Source organism: Podarcis erhardii, assembly GCF_964252035.2.
Source record: "Podarcis erhardii genome assembly, chromosome: 6".
NCBI classification, from domain to species: Eukaryota; Metazoa; Chordata; class Lepidosauria; order Squamata; family Lacertidae; genus Podarcis; species Podarcis erhardii.
The window spans coordinates 6,730,140-6,747,573 of record NC_138510.1 but is presented as its reverse complement, the minus strand read 5'-3'; the positions used below and the strand labels follow the sequence as shown (position 1 = coordinate 6,747,573).

Sequence of the window (17,434 nt, the reverse complement as noted above, 5' to 3'; positions counted from 1 at the left end):
AGACCATTAAAAAAAGAAGAAAATGGGGTATCTTTCATTTTCCTTATAACTAGAGTGTGGTGATATTCTCCCTTTAAGACTAGCATGTGGGTTGTGTGGGAATTCGTTAGAAATGCTAGAATAATGAGCTTAAACACAGCTGTCTCTCATTAAGGCCTCAATGCCAGTATCGAACGGTAATCACAGACACATGATGGGAGCAGGTGCTGATTTATTTGGGCGGAAAGGGTGAACTCCCATAGTCAGCGTTCCCTTAAAAATGGGATTGGGGTGAGCATAAGCAGTTCTCTGATCATGGAAGGTCAGCGCCTGTTCAGACCTTAGAAGTTATTTTGCCTCAGCCTACTAAGATTTACAGTGGTGCCTCGCAAGACGAAAATAATTCGTTCCGCGAGTCTCTTCGTTTTGCAGTTTTTTTGTCTTGCGAAGCATCCCTATTAGCGGCTTAGCGCTATTAGCGGCTTAGAAAAGGGGGGGGGGGACTTGCAAGACTCGCAAGACGTTTTCATCTTGCGAAGCAAGACCATAGGAAATTCGTTTTGCGAAGCGCCTCCAAAACGGAAAACCCTTTCGTCTAGCGGGTTTTCCGTCTTGCGAGGCATTCGTCTTGCGGGGCACCACTGTATATGTAAGTGTCAGCTAGCTAGATAATATAGTTTTGTTATTTTTTAGCCTTGAGCAGTCTTAATTTGTGTAATTGTTTGAAGCTTTTCCTTTTTACAGACTTTGGCTTTTAATAAAGTTTCTTATACAGTGGTACCTCGGGCTACATACGCTTCTGATTACATACGCTTCAGGTTACAGACGCCGCTAACTCAGAAATAGTACCTCGGGTTAAGAACTTTGCTTCAGGATGAGAACAGAAATTGTGCTCCGGTGGTGCGGTAGCAGCAGGAGGCCCCATTAGCTAAAGTGGTCTTCAGGTTAAGAACAGTTTCAGGTTAAGAACGGACCTCCGGAACGAATTAAGTACTTAACCTGAGGTACCACTGTAAGCCTTTACGGAAATTGGTCTTGCTTGGGTTTCTGAACCTCCTGATCTTGACTACGCTTTTCGAAGTGGGTCATTCATCACATCTGGTCTTTCACACATGTGGCAGAAAAAGCCGGGTGAGGAGACAGAAGAGCTGCAAGAGATCGGTGCCTTGATGCACTAAGAAACAAAACCTTCTCCAAACATCGAGCTGGTGCTGGCTCTTTAATTACACCCACAGCAGCCCGCAAGAGATAATGATTGCATCTTCCTCTGGCTCTGAGGCAGCAGAGGCCGCTTCCTGGAAATTTACTGCGACAACATTCTGACTAGTTGGATGTTCGCCGTCCTTCATCATGTTTATAGTCGCAGCAGGGGGTTTTCTCCAAGCACTTCTCTAAATGCTGGATGACAGGCCCTGATGTTTTGAAACACTACCCAGCAGGAACCGGCATGTTCTTGCAGCGAGTGGATTCAATTCCCACACATCAGGAAGAACGCCTCACATACTGTTGTGGCTTTATCACATATGCCCAAATAACACTAAATGAATACCCGATCCAGAGTCCACCCTTTCTACTCTCACCTGCCATCAAGACACAAAGCACCCGCTTTTGAGTAACTCATTGCACGGCTAGGCTGACTTTTACATGGCCTAACCAGATGGCCTTTCAACCACAGGTGAGCACTCCACAGGGAGACAAGGTGCCAGTTTTGGGGATAAAAGACCTATATAAGCAGGTCCAGCCCATGTGGCTAAGTCATTTCTAATTTCTCCAAGCCACTGAAGAGCAACTTACAGAAAAGCAGCTTCAAGCAGAAAGGTTAGCATTTCTTAAGACTCTGTTAACTCCTGAGAACAATGGAAGCCTAAGGTTCAGCACAATATTTAGAGGGAGTAAAATACAACTTGAGGTTCCCCTCCCCCCACTGCCTTTGGGGTGAAAAGTAAGAATTTACTAGTGTTCTATGTAAATACGTACTTACGTAGGCCAAAGTTTTCTGGTAGAAAATAGGAGTGTATATGTTAACTAATTACAAAAGGTTTAAAAGTTTGGTCTTTGTATACAGTGGTGCCCCGCAAGACGAACGCCTCGCAAGACGGAAAACCCGCTAGACGAAAGGGTTTTCCGTTTTGGAGGCGCTTCGCAAAACGAATTTCCCTATGGGCTTGCTTCGCAAGACGAAAATGTCTTGCGAGTTCCTGCGGGGTTTTTTCCCCTTTCCCCCCTTTTCCTAAGCCCTAAGCCGCTTATCAGCTGATCCGCTGATAAGCCGCTTATCAGGTGATCCGCTAAAAGCCGCTAAACCACTAATAGCGCTAATCCGCTAAGCTGTCAATGGGCTTGCTTCGCAAGACGAAAAAACCGCTATACGAAGAGCCTCACGGAACGGATTAATTTCGTCTTGCGAGGCACCACTGTATTCTCCTTTCAAGCGCCTATCTATAACCAGAGGGCTACACGTTCACCCACTCTAGTTGCTTCCAGCAAGCTCAGGGCAGCAGAAGCAAGCTCATGCCTTCCAAGTTCCAAGGGGCAGGCGGCACCTTTGGCTTTGGATACAGGCTGTGCCAAGTAGCAGAGATTAGACACCCCACAACCACCATCATTCTACCACCCTGAAGGGACAAAGATGCTATTGAACCAGGGCTATCTGTGGATCCCCAGCTGCAATCATGACAGCTTTTTTTTTTTTAAAGGCCACTGCGTGTCTATCTTGTTCAAGGGGCCATCTAGGTTGTGCGTTATGACTGCCTGTTTCCGTCCCTTACTTCCTAGGGGCCTTCTATCAAACCACTGAGCCAGCAGATGAAAGCACAATGAATCAGGAGAGCCACCTGGCATCAAAAAAATTAAAGCAGGTCTCAGGTGAGCTACCTCAGAGATGGAATTCAAAAGGTACCAAAACCAAAAAGGTCCTCACCCTACCTGGCACCCAACATACTTCCGAAGAATGGAGCAAACAGAGGAGAGCCTCCAGTTAATGATCTTGGTGACTTGAGCCGAGTTGTGTGGGGTAAAAACAATCTAACAAGGACCCAGGGCATAAGTTTTAAAAAGGCAAGTACTTTTCCGTCCAACGCTTTTTGAGGTGAGCTTGGAAACAGGCCAGGAGTCGAGGCATGTGTTTCAATACAGGCAAGATGCAGTCCCCTTGCTCAGTCCTAGTTAATAGCCCAGCAGCTGCACCCTGAACTAAACATAATTTCCAATCTTGTCTTCAAAGGGAGCACCCGGCAGCACTTCAAAGGCAGCGCTCTCTCTCTCTCACCTTTCCGAAGGACACGCTTCTTTGCTCGGATGTCTGTCTCCAGCTCTGCTGCTCTGATGTAAATCCGGACTGACTGTGGAAGGTGGCGAACGGCCTGGGCCACCACAGCCTTAGCAGTATCCCCCGGCTGCAAGCGGGCAGCTTCCAACCAGACGTCTTCACTCTGTGGAAACCAGGAGAAAGAGACACTGGATTGCAATTTAAGCAACGGATGGAGAAGGTTAGGCTCAAAGTGGGCCTCCAGGCCTCTACCTGGCCTGCGTGACCCTTCCTATGCCTTCCCCCCAAGTCACACTCTTCACTGGCCCCGCTCCGCACCACCTTAAGAGTCTTTTCTCTGGCTGGAATGTGTCATTTACATGCAATAATGCCTCTTGCTTGCCATTTCTCCAAACTAAGAAGTCCCAAATGTGGCAGGCTTTCTACATAGGGGAGTTGCTTAATCCCCTTGATCATTTCACCGGCCCTTTCCTGAACCTTTTCAAACTGTTCTCCACATGCGGTCACATCATAGATTTGCATAATAGGCATTACGATATTGGCGTATATATTTTTACGCTTTCTCAAAATATTTATTTATTTAAAGTGATTTCCCCCCCCCCCCACTCTTCAGATGAAGAAGGGGAAAAAAGAGGCTCCCCAAAGCAGCTTACAGCAATCAGTAAAAATTTGGTCCCTGCCTACCTGCTTACAATCTAGAAGTCAGGACACAAAAGCATGGGGTTGTGCAAGGAGGAGGAAAAAAGCAAAACGGGTGTTTGTTCTTGTCAGTAGCACCAGAGGCCTGTGTGTGCTGGCTCTGACCAATGGAATGAATCCAAAATTCTTTGAAAAACTAGATTTTGGAAGCAGGATGGAATTATACAGTTAAATATGTACTGGCATAATTCATTCAGGTGGCAGTATTCTAGACTTCCTGATCATAACATTCTGTACTGGCAGTTTTATTTTCAATTCCTTTTCCAATTATCCCTAGCATAGATTTGCCCTTTCCACTGCCATCGTACATTGGGTCCACATCTTCATAAAACTAAGTCAGTCCACTTTCTCCATAATTTGCAGAGTTCTCTTTCATGCCCTCCTTCTCCTGTCATGAACCAAGGACAAGGAATCTATGGCCCTCTACTGCTGGACTTCCAGCTCCCATCAGCCCCAAGCAGCATGGCCACAGTTGTCAGGGATGTTGGCACCTGGCGGTCCAACAACACCTGGAAGGCTACAGCTTCCCTACCCCTGCCATAATCCGAATATCCCCAAACAGATTTTGCCTTGGTCATCCTTGGTAGCAGAGCCAGTGCAGAAGGTGGCACAAAGTGGAGGAAAGCAGAAAGTAAAGATGTCTGTCTCAGCAGAGCAAAATATTTAATAAGCAGAAAGGAGAATGAGGGCCCAGAAAGCAGGATGGGGAACCACACATCACAATGCTTAATGTGTTTTCCTAATCACCACTGACATTTCCACAGAGCATGTAAAAGCAGCTGTAAGTTAGAGCCACAATGCTCCTTTTCCCAAGGGGATTAAAATAATAATAATAATTGCACCAGATCAGAAGAATCTTTATTTGAATCAGCCACTAGCCATAGCAATAAAATAAAAGGTACTGAAGATAGAGGTAAAAACTTAACCATACAAAAAAACATTTTGGAGGTTTACATCAATAATCAAATAATAGATCTTATTCTAAATGCCCCTGCTAAAATGTTGGCAGTTTTTGCTGTCACCTGGTTATCTTGATCTGTTAGAAGGACACAGTAGCAATGCTTGAGCGTCCCGACATGGACAATGATAGAGGGGTAATAACCTCACTCCTCAAATCTTTATATAAAGAGTGCAAACAGAAGCACATGAGCCACTGACTCAGAACTGCCAATCTCCATCCACACAGACATAACCGATTTTCCAACGGAGTTTTTTTGAAATCGACCCTCAAGTACAGCCAAAGGCAGTATATTCAATCTTGCTGAAGTGAAAGTGTGTCTGTATTTTGGAACTGTTAAATTTTGCAAATAGGGTGCCAACGTGTCAAAATGACTAGGTGGAAAATAATTTCCTTACCGTGGCCAAATTATTCTGTTGCTCAGTATGATATGGGCACTGTCTAATTAAATTATTTGCTTTACTGAAGCCCTGTGTTAATAACTGTTGTGGTGATAAACCAGAAAATTAAAGCTTTTGGTTGACAATTTTAGTCCAAGCGCTCTCATAACAATCTTGCAATACTAAGGGCAGTAGACCAGCAAATAGAAAACTTCAATGGAGCAAACCCGTCTGGGAGCTCCCTAGCGCCTCCAATCCCAGTGGAGTGCACTGGAAATGTCAACCAGCTGACAGAGGCTGTTGTTAAGCTCCCATTGCCAAGAAACAACTGGGAGCACACTTCAAGCTCCCAATTCTGCCTCTACAGTTGTGTTGTAACCTAGATTTAAAAAAAAACGGGGTAAAGGACCCCTGGACAGTTAAGTCCAGTCAAAGGCGACTATGGGGTTGTGGCACTCATCTCGCTTTCAAGCCAAGGGAACCAGCATTTGCCCACATACAGCTTTCCGGGTCATGTGACAAGCATGACTAAGCCGCTTTTGGAGCAACGGAGCACCGTGACAGAAGCCAGAGCACACGGAAATGCCGTTTACCTTCCCACCACAGCAGTACCTATTTATCTACTTGCATTGGTGTGTTTTCGAACTGCTAGATTGGCAGGAGCTGGGACAGAGCAACGGGAGCTCACCCCGTTGCGGGGATTCGAACCGCTAACCTTCCGATCAGCAAGCCCAAGAGACTCAGTGTTTTAGGCCAAAGTGCCATCCGCGTCCCTCTGTCTTTACCTTTGCCATGTCCAATATCACATATGATGTCAGGTGTGGGGCTGGGGGGGTGTAGTTTGGGGTAAACAGCCTCATGGGCCAAATTAGGCCTATAGTGTGAAGGGTTCCCACCACCGTCTTAAGTCACAGTGATCAGCAGAATTTATTTTGTGTGCAAAGTGACAAGAAACCAGCGCAGGTACTTAAGGAGGAGTCCTGGAAAATGAAATGCTCACCTTGGGACACATTTCTGTCCCTTTCATGATAAGGTTTCGTGCTACCTGCAGTTTTCCAGTCACCTCTTCCAAGCGCGCAGAAGCAATCCAGGCTGGCGGGTGGTGAGGGTTTGTCTCCCGCACAGACTTCAGTAGCAAACGTGCTTTCTTGATGTCACTGGCAAGGGGAGAAAATGCACCGAGAATAACTTGGCATGCTTCTACATCACACCAATTCACCAACACTACAGACTTCTCCTGGGTAATAAATGTAATCATACGGCAAAGGTATAAAAGTAAATGGCGAGGACAGAACAGGGCCCACGGTTTGTGGGGAAGGTTACAGGAAGGAAGCAAAGGAACAAAGGAAGCGAGCTGGCAAGCAGAGTCTGGAAGATGGTGGAATGGATAGGAGATTTTTTTTAAATTGCCTGCGAGAACAAAGACAAGGGGCTAGAGGAGAAAGAGGCACGGGTCCGACAAACTAAGGGAGTGGTGTATGTTTGCATGTACAGTGGACGCTTGGGTTGCAAACGTGATCCGTGTGGGAGGCATGTTCGCAACCCGCGTGGGTCACGATTCAGCGCTTCTGCACATGCACAAAATGCGATTTAGCACTTCTGCGCATGTGCAAGCTCCGAAACCTGGAGGTAGCCTATTCTAGTACTTCCGGGTTCGGTGCGGTGCGCAACCCAAAATTGCGTAACCTGAAGCGTCTGTAACCTGAGGTATGATTGGCAAATCAGCCACATAATAAATTAATCTGTAAGAGTCAAAGATGCTCTCTTGGAGGCAAACCAGGTAGAGGCAACTTGAGAGTGTGCAAGCAGGGTCTGCCTATGCACTGGCACCAACTTCTGGGAAACCTGCACATCCCACTTTAGTCAGCTCTGCCCCATTAAGCAATGGCCAAATAGGACCTACGGGACACACACAGTCCTTTGAATCCTTGCTTCTGGAAACAGGATGGGGGAGTTGACGTTCTGTCTGGTACCTCCCACCTTAGTGGTTTCTGCATTCTGTGTCACAAACAAAGGCGGGACCCTGAACCATGTGTAGATCACTCAAAGCAAAGGGGCCTTCTTGCACCAAGGGTGGCGAACCTATGGCCCTCCCAATGTTGCTGGAGTACAGGTTCCATCATTCCTGATCGTTAGCTATGCTGTCTGGGGAAGATGGGAGCTGTAGTTCAACAACATCCAGCTGGAGGGCCACAGGCTCACCAACCCAGCTCTTGTGACGAGAAAATCTAACAGCCAAATCAGTGCACCTGATGACTTACTTGATATCTCCACCGTGTGTGGGAATCATGGAATTCAAATCAGTGAGGTAGCCCTTGGGATCCACCACCGTTTGGCCACTCACAGAGTCAGACACCTGGAGATGTAAACCCAATGATTAATCAAGTGTTTGATAACAGGTAGGTAGCCATGTTGGTCTGCCATAGTCGAAACAAAATAAAAAAATTCCTTCCAGCACCTTAGAGACCAACTAAGTTTGTTATTGGTATGAGCTTTCGTGTGCATGCACACTTTTTCAGATACTTCACCATCATCATTTTATTTGTATGGTGTCTTTCCATGGTTAAAACCATGCTCAGGGCAGCTTACAACATGACAAGATTTACACAGTCACAAACATAACAAAAACCATAAACAAATAAAGCGCATCAAAAAGCAACAACCAAACTGAAATGATTTCTGCATAAATTATAATAAGATCTAAAAACAAAGGTGCAAAAATTAGTATCATTAACAACAACAAAAACCCAAACAAAACACTCTAGACAATAACACAGCCCAAGAGGGTTTTCAACAGCTTTTGTAGCTGGAGTCAATCAAGGCCCTGCCCTCCCAAGCCAGGTAGGGAAAAGGCCAGCAAGGCAGGGAGCAGGTCTTCCAGGATCCACTGCCAAGATGGTCTCTGGCCTCGTCAGCAGGCCCAGATTTTGTAGCCAGTGTCATTAAATTTTATCACTCAAGCCTCACTAACATACACACAAAGAGACTTAAAAGAAACTCAGAAAATAAGATCACTTTGTTCTGCAGAATTGGGAACCCCCCCCCCACACACACACTCTTTGTTCCAACAACCCTATATTTGGGGTTGGGGTTGGGGAGAATAACCCTGAAAAATAACCTCTCAGTGGCAAGCACTCACTTTTCTGGATGCCAAAGCTGACAGTTCTAAGGCCCAATTTCGTACGTCAGGTTCAATAAGCAACAAAAATCCGCTTTGTTCCTTGATGCTTACCTGGCTGAGTCGCATGTCCATCAAGGTGTTCCTAGCTTGGCCAATCTTCCTCATGTCCAGCTCACCTGTCCCAGGAGTCATCAGCCCAGGTGTCATTCCTCCTGGATAAGGTGTGTTTAAGCCCCCAGGAAAGGGAGTATTCAGCCCACCAAATTGCTGTTTTTTAAAAAAGGGGCAAAACCAAGTAAGTTAGTGCAAAAAGAACACCCAAATCTCCACCATAATCTTAGCCATCAGTTTTAGTGGGAGGGGAGGGGACTCTCATCATTGTGGTAAGTGGGTTGTGTACAGGATTATATACTCCCAGGACTCACTACAAAATGATGGTCACCAAGGGGAACAGAAAGCTTTGCTGTCACTGTACTACTGCCTCCATGATCAGGGCTTTAGTTTTCTCACTTGTACTAGAGAAAGTAAAGCAGGACACCAGAACATATCACTGGGGTGAAGGCTAAAACATGACAGAATGTTGGAAACTGGCTTTTACACAGACATATTTTGCTGCATTAGCAGAAACTAGTCAACTAGCTATATATTACAAGATAATTTGACTGAAGGGTTAGCGAACTTTCTAAGCTTATCCTTATATATCAGACAGGAAGTTGGAACCATGATATCCACTTAGAAGCAACACTGATTCCACACAAAACCTTCCCACAATCACCCAAGGTGGCTCATTGCTATTTATGGAATGTAATTTATAGAATGTAATTTAAAGAATGTCATAAAAACTCACCATAAGACACATCTAGAAAAGCAGAAACAAACAAAATGGTAAAACTATCTGGGATATGTTCCTACCTCCACACTAGCAAATAGCCTTTTGAAACAGACGAGCAGTATGAAAACAGAGGAACGTTATAATAATAATAATAATAATAATTTTTTATTTATACCCCGCCCTCCCCAGCCAAGGCCGGGCTCAGAGCGGCTTACAAGCAATAATAAAAACAAGATGAATGATTACAACTTAAAAACAAAAATAAAATACAACATGAAAATAATGGAACATTAAAATATTAAAATGTAGCCTCATCGCAGGAGGAGAAGGAAAAGAAAAAAAAGAGAGGGAGGGTTCATGGATGAACCTCTTGGGAAAGATCATTCCACAGAACTGGGCCAACAATATGAGGATTTTTTTTCATTCAGGGGAGCATACAAATAAACAATACCCCACCTGAAATCCGAAAAGGCAGGCCTGCAAAAGCTGCAGCACATGATCGTTCTGATCACACTGAGGATTTGAAGGGAACTGGCTCTCCTCCCTTCATAGGTTGCCCAAACCCAGACAGTGTCCAGATTAAAATGTTGGATTCACAGGGGTGGATGGAATTAAGAATTCAATGCAAATAATGTCCCTGACCTGCAGCAGCCAATTCCTTTCCATTCCCATCAGCAGAGGAATGTTGATAGGCATTAACTTTAAAGTTGCTCCGACAATTTTTATGCAGTCTGGTGTGACTTTAATGATTACACAAATAATGAGCCATATGATGGAAGAGTATCCACAGTTTACAGCACAGTCTGCTGTGCATGAAGCACATACAGTGGTACCTCGGGTTAAGTACTTAATTTGTTCCGGAGATCCGTTCTTAACCTAAAGCACGACCTTAGCTAATGGGGCCCCCATTGAGATTTCTGTTCTCATCCTGAAGCAAAGTTCTTAACCCGAGGTACCGTATTTTTCGTCCCATAGGACGCTCTGTCCCATAGGATGCACCTAGTTTTTTGGGGGGAAATAAAGGGGGGAAATTCCTTTATTTCCCCCCCAAAACCAGGTCGGGGAAACCGAACCAGGTCGAGGAACAGCGGGATGGCGGCGCTGCGCCTCCCTGCTGTCCCCCGAGCTTGAGGGGCTGGCCGATGCCTGCCCGGCGCACGGGGAGCTCTGCTTTAGTGCACCCTGCCCGCCGGGCGGCAGGCTGCTATCCGCAGTGTGGGGAGCCCTGCGGGGAACTCCTGCAGGGCTCCCCACGCTGCGGATGTCTGCTCTGCTTCAGGGCACCCTTCGTGCCGGGCGGCACTCTGCTATCCGCAGCGTGGGGAGCCCTGCGGGGAACTCCTGCAGGGCTCCCCACGCTGCGGATGTCTGCCCGGCGCGAGGGGTGCTCTGCTTCAGGGCGTCTCTCGCGCCAGGCGGCAGGCTGCTATCCGCAGCGTGGGGAGCCCTGCGGGAAACTCCCGCAGGGCTGCCTAGGCTGTGGATGTGTTCCCGAAGCGCCGGGCACTCTGCTTTCAGCGCGCCCAGCGCTCCGGGAAGCAGGCTGCCTAGGCTGCAGATGTCTTCCTGAAGCCTGGAGAGCGAGAGGGGTCAGTGCGCACCGACCCCTCTTGCTCTCCAAGCTTCAGCGAAAGCCTGCATTCGCCCCATAGGACGCACCCAGATTTCCCCTTCATTTTTGGAGGGGAAAAAGTGTGTCCTATAGGGCGAAAAATACGGTACTATTTCTGGGTTAGCGGAGACTGTAACCTGAAGGGTATGTAACCCGAGATACCACTGTATTTTATTTTTTCCCTTTCCCCCTCCCTATAAATTCTAATTGTTATTGAGACAAAATGTTTTTTTACTTATGATCACCAATCTAAACAATAAAACATTACTATACATTATTTCCTATCTGTAATAACTTTGGTATAAACACCTTGTCGCAACTTTGTTAATATACTCGGAAATGTTTGCCCGAGTGCCTATTGTTGTTTTATCTTTTATTTTAATTTTATGTAATTGTTGCATGTCATATGCTCTAATGTAAACAAAGGCAGCTCTCAATGCAACCAAGTTAAACAGTTTAAAGATGAAAATGAACAAAAACTACAGTGGTGCCCCGCAAGATGAATGCCTCGCAAGACGGAAAAATCGCTAGACGAAAGAGTTTACCGTTTTGGAGGTGCTTCGCAAAACGAATTTCCCTATGGGCTTGCTTCGCAAGACGAAAATGTCTTGCGAGTTCCTGCGGGGTTTTTTTTCTCCCCCCCCCTTTTTCTAAGCCGCTAATCCGCTAATCCGCTAATAGCGCTAATCCGCTAAGCTGTCAATGGGCTTGCTTCGCAAGACGAAAAAACCGCTAGACAAAGAGACTCGCGGAACGGATTCTTTTCGTCTTGCGAGGCACCACTGTATGTTACAAAAGAAACCTCTCTCAGGTGGACCTGCATCCCTCCCCCGCTTTCTCACCGTTTGCCGGGGATCCACGGATGTGTGATTCTCGCCGGACTGCAAGTGCTTTGCAAAGAAACTGTCAGGAACAGGGGTCAGCTTCTCATAACGTGGATTCCTTTGGCGTTTGTTCCTTGCATCACCAACTTCAGGGATACTAAGCCACTCTTCCTCAGTGACCTCAGCTAGTTTTCTCTACAAAAAATGCAGACAACATAATTACAGTGCCAATCAGTGTGTCACTGAAATACAGTTTTGATTTCTCCCTCTTTTTCATCCGTAACTTCTTAAAAGTTATTCCTGGTGTGCAAATGAGGAACAGACACTCCAAGTGGTCTGGAGAGTCAGTACCTGAACCCAGGTCTCCCAAGCTGAAGTCCTATGTTATTCACTGGTCCACTTTGATTTAATAATTGATATCCAACACATAATACACAAACATTTTTCTGACTCCCCTCCTCCCCAACGTAATTTTCTGATTTCACCTCTGGAGAACACACACACACACATTTTTCTCTCCTTACTTTCAGATCTGAGAACTGCTGCTGAATTTTTGGCCGTTCCATTCGGTACTTTTCAATCTCTTCTTTCTCACGCTGTTCTCTAAAAAATAAAAAAAGCACAGGAGTCAACCATGCAGGCACCCATTCCTATTTCCAAAAGGGAGATAGCAAGTACTTTTAATACTTCAGGACCCCATGTTCAGGCCAAACATATAACCAGAGAAGCAACAGGCAAGGTTCCACTGCAGAGGCCCCAGATACAACCAGCATTTATCTCAATGCTGAAAAAAATCACCTCCTACCTTCTCTCTTTTCTCCTTTCATCCATCCTTTTATCCAAAGCAGCGTAAATCGCATCAGCTTCCTCATCATCTTTTTCATAAGGTCCACTGGAGAACAGACTTCCAGCATATCCATTGAACTGCGAATGACAAAAAGGTAGTGTTAACTGCAAGAACCCCGTATCCACTAAGCACACCCCACAGAACCACAGCTAGTAAGAGTAGACAGGCTAAAGGGGGGCAACGGTCTGAGCACTATGTAGCTTTATGTGTACATTGCCATTAATGTCCATCAAGACAGTAAGGCCAAAGACGCATCACCTCATCGTAATTGGTGTCGTTCAGATCTTCGTCGTCGTCATCCGCTGCCTGGTTTTTCTTCATCTGGTCCCCAACGGTCCTTTTCCCTGGCGGAGCATGGCGGTCATCCACAGGGTCATTTGCATCCCGAGCAGGGCCAATGTCCGAGCGGGTAGTGAAACCTGTAGCACTAGACGGAAGAAAGCAGCCAGTTCAGTATGAGGGAATTTGGACAAGGGACTGGGCACCAGTCCTTCAAATTCAGAAACCCTGCTCCAAGTCCTACCTAAATCCAGGATTGCTAATAACCCCTCAACTGTAGCAAGGGAGAATGGTCCCTGGATGCTCAGGATTAGCAAATTTTAAAAGCTAATCTTTACTTTCCAAGGTTACCAGTGTGCCTTAAATTTTTTTTTTATATATATATATATATATGCTTTCGTAGATTTTCACGGGTACAGGAATGCAGGTTTTGGTGTCCTCGGGTGTCTTCCCGTGTAAAAGTTGGGGTGTCTAGGCGACGTTTCGACGAGGTCTCACTCGTCATCTTCAGGCTGGTGCTTTCGGCTTCTTGTTACTGGAACAGAGCAGGATCTCAGTGTTTGAGTTCCTATAAATACTGTAGAGGGGGTGTGGAGGCTATACACCACACCCCCTCTACAGTATTTATAGGAACTCAAACACTGAGATCCTGCTCTGTTCCAGTAACAAGAAGCCGAAAGCACCAGCCTGAAGATGACGAGTGAGACCTCGTCGAAACGTCGCCTAGACACCCCAACTTTTACACGGGAAGACACCCGAGGACACCAAAACCTGCATATATATATATATATATATATATATATATATATATATATATATAACTTTTATCACCTTTTATATATATAAAACTTTATATATATATATAAAACTTTTATCACCTTTTTTATCACGCTAGGACATATTTCTTTTTTTCTTTTTTATAAAGAATTTCAACATAATATATCAAAACATATAATATTCATTATTTTTTTCCCTTTCCCCCCACTCCCCATCAAACCCTGCCTCCCCCCGCAGACTCTTCCCTCAGCTCCTCTCTGATTTCTCAACACATGTTATTCTCTGCATATTATAAAATTATATAAATCCTTATATTATCTATCTACCATGTTATCAATCAATACATTTGTGTATGTTTATTCAAAACCTGCCAAGGAGTCCAATTCATTTTGTTGTCTTTTTAAAACACTAGGATATCTTTCATGTGCGTACATATACTGAATATAAAATACTGAAGCAGGTCTTCAGTGAGTGTATAAACCTGCACAATACTGGCACCCATTGAATCACAGAACTGTAGAGTTGAAAGGGACCCCGAGGGCCATCTAGTCCAACCCCCTGCAATGCAGGAATCTCAACTCAAGCATCCATAACAGATGACCATCATATACCGGCATACCTCTGAATGCCAATTGCTAGGAATCACAAGTAGGGAGAGCACTGTAGTACTCAAACCCAGCTTCCCATGGGCAACTGAGGCAGCTTTAAGTGCCTAGACTTTTGTTTGTTTCTGTTTTTGGAATACCAAAAATGTGTCTGAGACTGAAAATATCCCAAGAAATCTGCTAATTTTGCTGCTGTGGTGCTTTTCGTTGCAACCAATGTTAACATGTCAGGATAAAAAAATAAATAAATAGATGTCCAATATGGATTTTCAAACACAAACTTATCCAGGGAAGCAGACCTGAGTCACCGTCCTCTGACACAAAGCACATGGCTTTGTTTTTGAACATTTTCCTGCACTGGGGCACAATGGAGTTAGTCAGTGTTAAAATAAACTTCCTAGGTTGCAAAGCGTATCTGAGCTTTGTGGGGAAAGAGGAGACACAACACCCTTCTCCCAAGAGCAGGGTTATAAACGCAAAAAAGTAAAATATACATAGACTTTCCAAAAAATGAAAGGCAAATACATTAGTAGTAGTAACAATAATAATACAGTAATAATAAAGCCACAGGGTGAGTTTATTATTATTTATTAAATTTGTATACCGCCCTTCATCCACAGATCTCAGGGCAGTTCACAGCATGTTTTCATTATTTCCTTATCTTTCGTAACTTGCCAATTTTTAAAAATGGGGGGGAAAGAGTACTATTCAGGGAAGGGTGCCGTTTCCTTTCACAGAATCACAGAGTTGGAAGGGACCCCGAGGGTCATCTAGTCCAGCCCCCTGCAATGTAGGAATCGGAAGGCAAAAAGAACTCTGCACATGCTCCAGGCGTCGGGCCCTTGAAGCCTTTCAAAGGCTACACAGACACGCCTTGCTCCGAGGAGGAAATCACCCTGCCTATGGGTACAATCGGGAAGCAAAAAGAAACTCTGCACATGCTCTAGGGCGTCGGGCCCTTGAAGCCTTTTCAAGGCCCCACGCAAACACGCGCGCCTTGGGTGTGCGGAGAAGGCACTCTGCGTATGGTCAGAGGCACCTCAGAGCCGAGCAAAGAAACGCTGCAAGGGCGGCGAGGGAAAGGCCTGACCCGAGGAGGGCCCACGCGAGGAGGCAGCCGGGCCGAGGCCCACCCGCCGTCGCCGCCACTTCCCGGGGCCGCTTCCCAACTCCAGCGCCCGGCCTGGGCCCACTCACCCTCGGCCCAGGCCCGGCACGTAGCCCAGCGGCGCGGGCATCCCCAAGAAGGGCTTCTTCTTCCTGTTCATGGTGCCCGTCAGAGAAGCCGTCAGGCCCGAAGCGCTGCCGCCTCCGCCGCCACCCCCGCCACCCCCGGAGCTCGCCGCGCTGGAGCCCGCCGGAGCCGAGGCCCCGGAGGCCGACGAGGAGGCCGACGAAGACGAAGAAGCGGCCGCGGCAGCCATGATGGCGGCTGAGGAGGAGAAGACGCGGCGGGAGGCGAGCGAGAAGAGGGCGGCGAGGAGGCCGGGCCTAGCCGGTCCTGCTCCGCCTCCCCGGCGGAGGGGCGGCCTCAGGTAGGCGGGCTCGCGGCTTCTTCTCCTCAGGCGGCCGGAGCCTCGCTGGGCCTCGGGCGCGTCGCGGAGACGACTCTGAGGGCGGGAAGGGAGGGAGGCGGCGAGGGAAACAGGGCGGCGGCGCTGTTTTTTATTACTTAATTCATCGTCATTATTATTATTATTATTATTATTATTATTATTAGGCGCTTTATTTATTTCTACGCCGCTTTCCCAGACACCCGGAAAGTTACAAAGCAGCCGCGGAAAAGCGCGCTTTTGCTGTCATTGGCGATGTTTGGCATGCAATGTTTTCTATTCTCTTTTTTGCTTATTTTTTTTTTAAATAGATATTTATTGAGATTTTACAAAATCATAACAAAATACAGCGAAAAAAGAGAAAACAGAAAACAGAAAAATACAAGATACCAAAAACAAAAAGTAGATAAAAAGAAAAAAGAAAAAAATCCATCTTTCTTTTTGTTAACTTTAAAGCTCATTCATTGCCTTGTTTCCTTGACCTCCTCACACCTCCCTTTTTTTGTATTCCCATTTACATAATCAAATCAGCAAATCCTTGCCCTCTTTCAATTTATCATCTTTAACTTTGTATCTTAACATATCACAACTCAAATATTTTGTAATACTCATATTGACATATCCCTATGGTCGATATTGATAGTTACCTTATACTGGGGTTGGTTTTAATATATATTTTAATGTTTGGCACCTGCACATTTCATTACAACGACAGCATTTTTAAAATGATTTGTTGATATTCAATATAGTATAGTAATATAATAATATATGGTTGTTTTATTTTGTTTTCTTTTTGTAATATTCATATTGAAATATCCATATTGGTTGAGATTGATATTTATATTGGTGTTGGTGTCAATTAATATTTTAATGTTTGGCATTTGCACATTTGATTACAACAGGATTTTTATAATATGTTGATATTCAATATGGTATAGTAATATAATAATATATTGTTGTTGTTTTATTTTTATATGCCACCCCTCTGACTGAGACACTCTGGGCGGCTCCCAACAGAAAATAGTGATAAAGCAATACAGTTTCAAATACGGAAAAGCTTTCCTGAACCTTCAGGTGCCTTTTAAAAATCACCTAGCTGTTTATCTCCTTGACATCTGATGCACAAACAGCTAAAAGCAGCTTGCAGCAAAAAAGTGGAAAGCGCACTTCTGCTGTAATTGTGATATTTAGCTTATTTTTTAATTGCTGTTTTGCTTATTGCTTAGTTTGTTAATAGTTTTTTTATATTTTATAAATGTTTTATTGTTGATGTGTTAATTATTTTATATGATTTATGTTGTATTTGTGATGTTAAATGATACTGCAGTATATAAATATTTTTATTGTAGAATTATAGAGTTGCATTTCTTAACACCTGACCTCCATCTACGGTAATCTGAAACCATACCAGGCCCTGCTTAAGCTTTGCAAATGTGCTAGCAATTTTATTGCTGCACCACTAGGAGGAGAGAACACATAAAAATGAGTAAGTAAGGAAACGAAGAGACTTGATGAACCAATCCATCTTTTAGTCTTATTTTGTTTCCATCAGTTGCAGGGCGGATTTGATTTAAATTACAATTTAAATCCCTAGTCAATAAGACTTGATTTAAATCTTTTTTTTACAGAAAGACACATTCTTGCTGGTATAATCTTAATATTTACAACCAGATGAAGGTTTCATTTTTGGAATAATAAAT

At 45.0% G+C, this 17,434-nt stretch overlaps 1 protein-coding gene and 1 long non-coding RNA gene across 2 annotated transcripts in view; one reads left to right on the top strand and one right to left on the bottom strand.

Annotated features, from left to right (window-relative positions):
• The window catches only part of PRPF6 (pre-mRNA processing factor 6), a 46,282-nt gene extending 30,640 nt beyond the window's left edge, over positions 1-15,642 (bottom strand). The window contains exons 1-9 of the mRNA XM_081867582.1: positions 15,379-15,642; positions 12,779-12,947; positions 12,479-12,597; positions 12,198-12,276; positions 11,692-11,868; positions 8,517-8,672; positions 7,546-7,640; positions 6,285-6,441; positions 3,248-3,410 (exon numbers count right to left, since the gene is read on the bottom strand). Of these exons, the coding sequence (XP_081723708.1) occupies positions 3,248-3,410; positions 6,285-6,441; positions 7,546-7,640; positions 8,517-8,672; positions 11,692-11,868; positions 12,198-12,276; positions 12,479-12,597; positions 12,779-12,947; positions 15,379-15,605 (1,342 nt within the window). The 5' untranslated portion in view covers positions 15,606-15,642. The remainder of the gene's footprint in view (positions 1-3,247; positions 3,411-6,284; positions 6,442-7,545; positions 7,641-8,516; positions 8,673-11,691; positions 11,869-12,197; positions 12,277-12,478; positions 12,598-12,778; positions 12,948-15,378) is intronic.
• Positions 634-2,667, top strand: LOC309345224. The gene is made up of 2 exons (XR_014158114.1): positions 634-2,030; positions 2,388-2,667. It is a non-coding gene; the product is annotated as an uncharacterized lncRNA (long non-coding RNA).
• Positions 15,643-17,434: the final 1,792 nt, after the last annotated feature.